The 4056-nt window shown below is 35.0% G+C and overlaps 1 protein-coding gene across 1 annotated transcript; it reads left to right on the forward strand.

Annotated features, from left to right (window-relative positions):
* Positions 1–1190: 1190 nt before the first annotated feature.
* LOC136804415 (multidrug resistance protein 2-like) lies at positions 1191–2696 on the forward strand. The gene has a single exon (XM_067061127.1). It carries the CDS (start codon positions 1191–1193, stop codon positions 2694–2696), a length of 1506 nt encoding a protein of 501 aa, XP_066917228.1.
* Positions 2697–4056: the final 1360 nt, after the last annotated feature.

A 4056-nucleotide genomic window follows, 5' to 3' on the forward strand; every position in this document is an offset into this window, starting at 1 on the left:
CCAAGGAAAGTAATACATGTTGTGATTTACAGTACACTTTTTGCCAGGGTGAATTTAACGGGATTTGTAATCACAGTTTCTATTCGCAAACTGTGATTATTCAAATCGTTTTGATACATATATATAACAATTTTTTTCACATATTTCTATTTTATATTGTCATTTCAGAATTTCATTTTTTCTTCTTTGAGGATCAGGGTTGTAAACTGTTTTTTCATTTGGTGTTTCTAGTTCACCGCCAGATTTTCCTAAATAGATTTTCATTCCAAAATCAGACAGTGGAAAATGTGTACTTTTGCCATGAAGGTAATAAAGATATAGATGAAGAGAAAACGTCTCGGTAATGACCTAAATGGTCGTTGAAATCTTTTATAAATCTAAATTGGAAGCGAAAAAATCCGAAATGTAAATTTATAAGAACAGAAGTGAGAATGTCATATCATGATTGAAATAAACATATTATGCAAAAAGTTCTTGTTCAAACGCGATACAAAAATAATTTTCTCAAAGTAAGGTTACAATAGTTCTATGATTTCATATCAATTTATTTTTGGGCGAACACTGTGCTAATTTTGAGAGTTTCAGCACATTTTCCTTGAAAATTTCTTGATTATAAATCTTTACGTCTAAAAGGGAGGCTTTCAAATTCTGATGGATGCTTAATTAAAAGGTTACCTAATCGTAATATAGAATTCTTTTTTAAATTTATCGATGATTTTATGAGAGGGGGCCCTTAGAAATATAGGATTTTGTGCTTGTTACGGCAAGCTTTTTCTTATTTTGATCAACAAAGCTATTATCTCACAATAGAGTTGTTAAAAATCCAACATCTTTTTATTCAGTTTTTTATGAACTTAAATATTCCCATGAGTGCACACAAAATTGATCATTTTTTCCCATTGCAACCAAGGAGCCGTTTGCTTCCGATGATTAGGTACAATGAAATAAAAGGGGTTAATTCTCCATCTATTTCTTATTACCTCCATGCCAGTTCCAACATTTTGTGCAGCTACAACATGTTAAACCTTGGTTCATAAACATTTTAGAAAGACCCGGCGGTGTAAACAGTGGAAACCCGAAACAATAAAACATTGTTTACAGCTCTAGAAATCCAGGCTATTTTTAAATTTCTTTATATTTCTAATAATTTCTTCTATCTATAGGCATGAAAAGAACAGCAATATAAAAAGATGGAGTTAAAGGAAAAACTCATCCTGAAAATGGAATCTGATCCATTATTCCTGTTAAAAAGAAGATTGTTGGTTCTGGCCTTTGCAATCCGTATGTTCTTCATTGGTGTTGAATATTCAGTGATTCTACCTTCGTGTCTTCTATACATGAAGACATTTGATGTCAGTAATGTATACATGGGTCTGGTGGTGGCTGCCTACCCCTTCGCTGGTATGATTTCTCTACCCATAGTTGGTCGTATATACGATAAAACCAAACGGACACGTGAATTATTCATTGTTTTGAATTTTTTGCAGATTACAGGGAATATTATTTATGCGATTCCCTTCTCTTATTATCTACCGTTATCTGGGAGATTCTTGGCTGGTCTTGGTGATGGATTCTTAGCCTGTGCAATGGGTGAGATCACTTATGCGTATCCTAAATCTTACCGTACTGGTATTCTGTCCATCATGGAACTTGGTCGGGTTCTTGGCTTAGTTGTTGGACCGGCAATTGCTTTCTTTATTGGTAAAAAAACGTACTACGTCTGGCGATGGAGACTCGATTACGCCACGTTACCTGGAGTCATTATGGCGTTTTGTTGGCTACTGTATGAGATGTTGACCTTATGTTTTGTCTTCAATGTCTCCAAAGAGATGACAGAGAAGGCTTCTATGGTGGACGAGGATGATCTTACCGATAATGATGAAAGATCAATCAGCAGAATGTGTAGTTTTGAGCATACCGATCCTGAAGCCAAGTCTTTTTATTATAAGGATTCTGATGAAACATCAAAACTGGTTGAAAGTGAAGACAAAGCTGTGGAAATTGACGAAGCTGAGGATCTAGATCAAAATGGTTCTGAAGATAAACGAAGCATCAAAAGTGCACTTAAGGAATTATTCGGTATTGAATTCCTTTTACTATTCTATGTTGATTGTGTCTTATGGTTGGCTCAAACCGAATTTGAAATTCTTTTACCGTTCGTGACTGAATTTGAATATCATTGGGCACCTAAGTGGGCTGGTATGGTTTACATGGTGGGTGGAGTGGAGCTTATCATTATATTTGTGTTGCTATATTACGTATGCTCCAAATGCGCCGTTCGTGATAGTTACATGTTGATTCTGTCTTGCATCCTAACCATGGGTTCTACTGGACTCTTAATCTACGAAGGTGTCCCAAAATCTATCAACGATCGTGTCATCGTTTTTATCTTTATCTGTTTGTTGGTATTCACTTCAATCCCGTTCAACTTGGTCGCATCAAAAGCAATGTTATCGAAAATCTGCAGACCAGAATCGCAAGGTTTCATTCAAGGTTTTTATGCATCTGTTACTCGAATCGCTCTCATTATGGGCCCAATCATGGGCAGTCTTGTCTTTCATCACCGGCAGGTTTATGGTATCGTAGCATCCGTTGCATCCTTCATTGCAGCTCTGGGAATCTTGTTGTGTGTTCCAAAGTTCAATCGAAGAGAGGATGCAATGGCTAAGGAATTAGCCGAAAAAGGATATGACTAATATGATAGAGTAAAAGACTAAATTTAAATTCTTGGTATAATAATGGTGTCAGGTATGCCTTATAGACGCTATCAACGTAGAACGAGGGAATCGTTATTCTTCCAATGCCCTGAAATCACGTCAACTTCATTCCTGTTGACACTGCCAGGATATTTTTTCCCTTTTACTTTAAGACTTTTCAGTAGTTTTTTACTTTCTTAATATTTTTTTGGGTCACTTCATCACCCTATTACACGTGTTTTTTTATGCAAGAACATTAAGGTTTTGAAGCTAGAAAAAATTAAAATCTAAAAACAATCAAAGCTTTGTAGACTATATAAACGTGCAATTTCTAAGGAAATTGTACCAAAGTACTAACAAATGCTAAAAAGGAGAACACTTTAAAGCAAATTGAAACCCAAAAAGTTAAGATCATCCACAGGCTTCAAAACTGTTCTGAACGTTCTCGTAAAATAACTTGTAGATTTTAGACTTCTTCTTTCATTCATGCCCTTGTTATGAAAATCGATAAAAACAACTTGAAAGCATCGAGTTTAAAGCCCGAAAGGAGCTAGAGCTGAAACTCATAAATGGGAAATTGAAGCCACTTATTTCACATCTAAAACGCGTGGCCCAACGCTAAACTAAAAGTAATATCAATCGTGAAATTTCAAAATATATGCCACGCTAAAACCAAAGAAAGCGTTACTTCTAATCCGTCATTCTAAAAAAGGTTTTTTCTTGATTGAAAAAAGATTCCTCTCTAGTCTTTCGGGCTTTATACTCAATGACACTGAAACGCTTTTCATTTGTATGTTTGACAGCATCCCAAAAGGGCTTGCGTTCTGACTATTCTAAAGTTTTTTAGATTTTCTTGCCGCCTTTTCCTGTTTTTTAAAACTTTTCATTTTATTTTGTTGGCTCATGCTGGCTTGTGGGCTTTATGATTTTAGGTAAAAAATGAAATTGTATTTTATTTATTGTTAGCTAAAAAAATTGTACTTAGTACGTTAGTATTTATTTTTCTTGACAACACGGTGCTTTAAACTGTCAATTGTTGACAAAAAAAGATAGTATAAAATTGGGGAAAATACATGTGGTCTTTATTGAGTGTTTAACATATTTGCAGTTATATGCTACCTTGGGTTCCATTCCCTTACCTTACCCGTATTATTCTGTGCTTCTGCATGGTTGAAATACTAAAATGCAATGTTTTTCCAAAGCATTTCACCCAACCCTCTGAGACCTCAAGAAGGACAAGTTAGACTTTGAATTTTGAACAGTGACAAAAGACAACGCATGGAAGATGATCTCTGCTTGATATTTCAAACATCGGTGGACAACCTCTTGTTCTAAAATTTTGACATAGAAAATATATATC

Source organism: Clytia hemisphaerica, unplaced genomic scaffold (assembly GCF_902728285.1).
Source record: "Clytia hemisphaerica strain Z4C2 unplaced genomic scaffold, Clytia hemisphaerica genome assembly, whole genome shotgun sequence".
NCBI lineage: Eukaryota > Metazoa > Cnidaria > Hydrozoa > Leptothecata > Clytiidae > Clytia > Clytia hemisphaerica.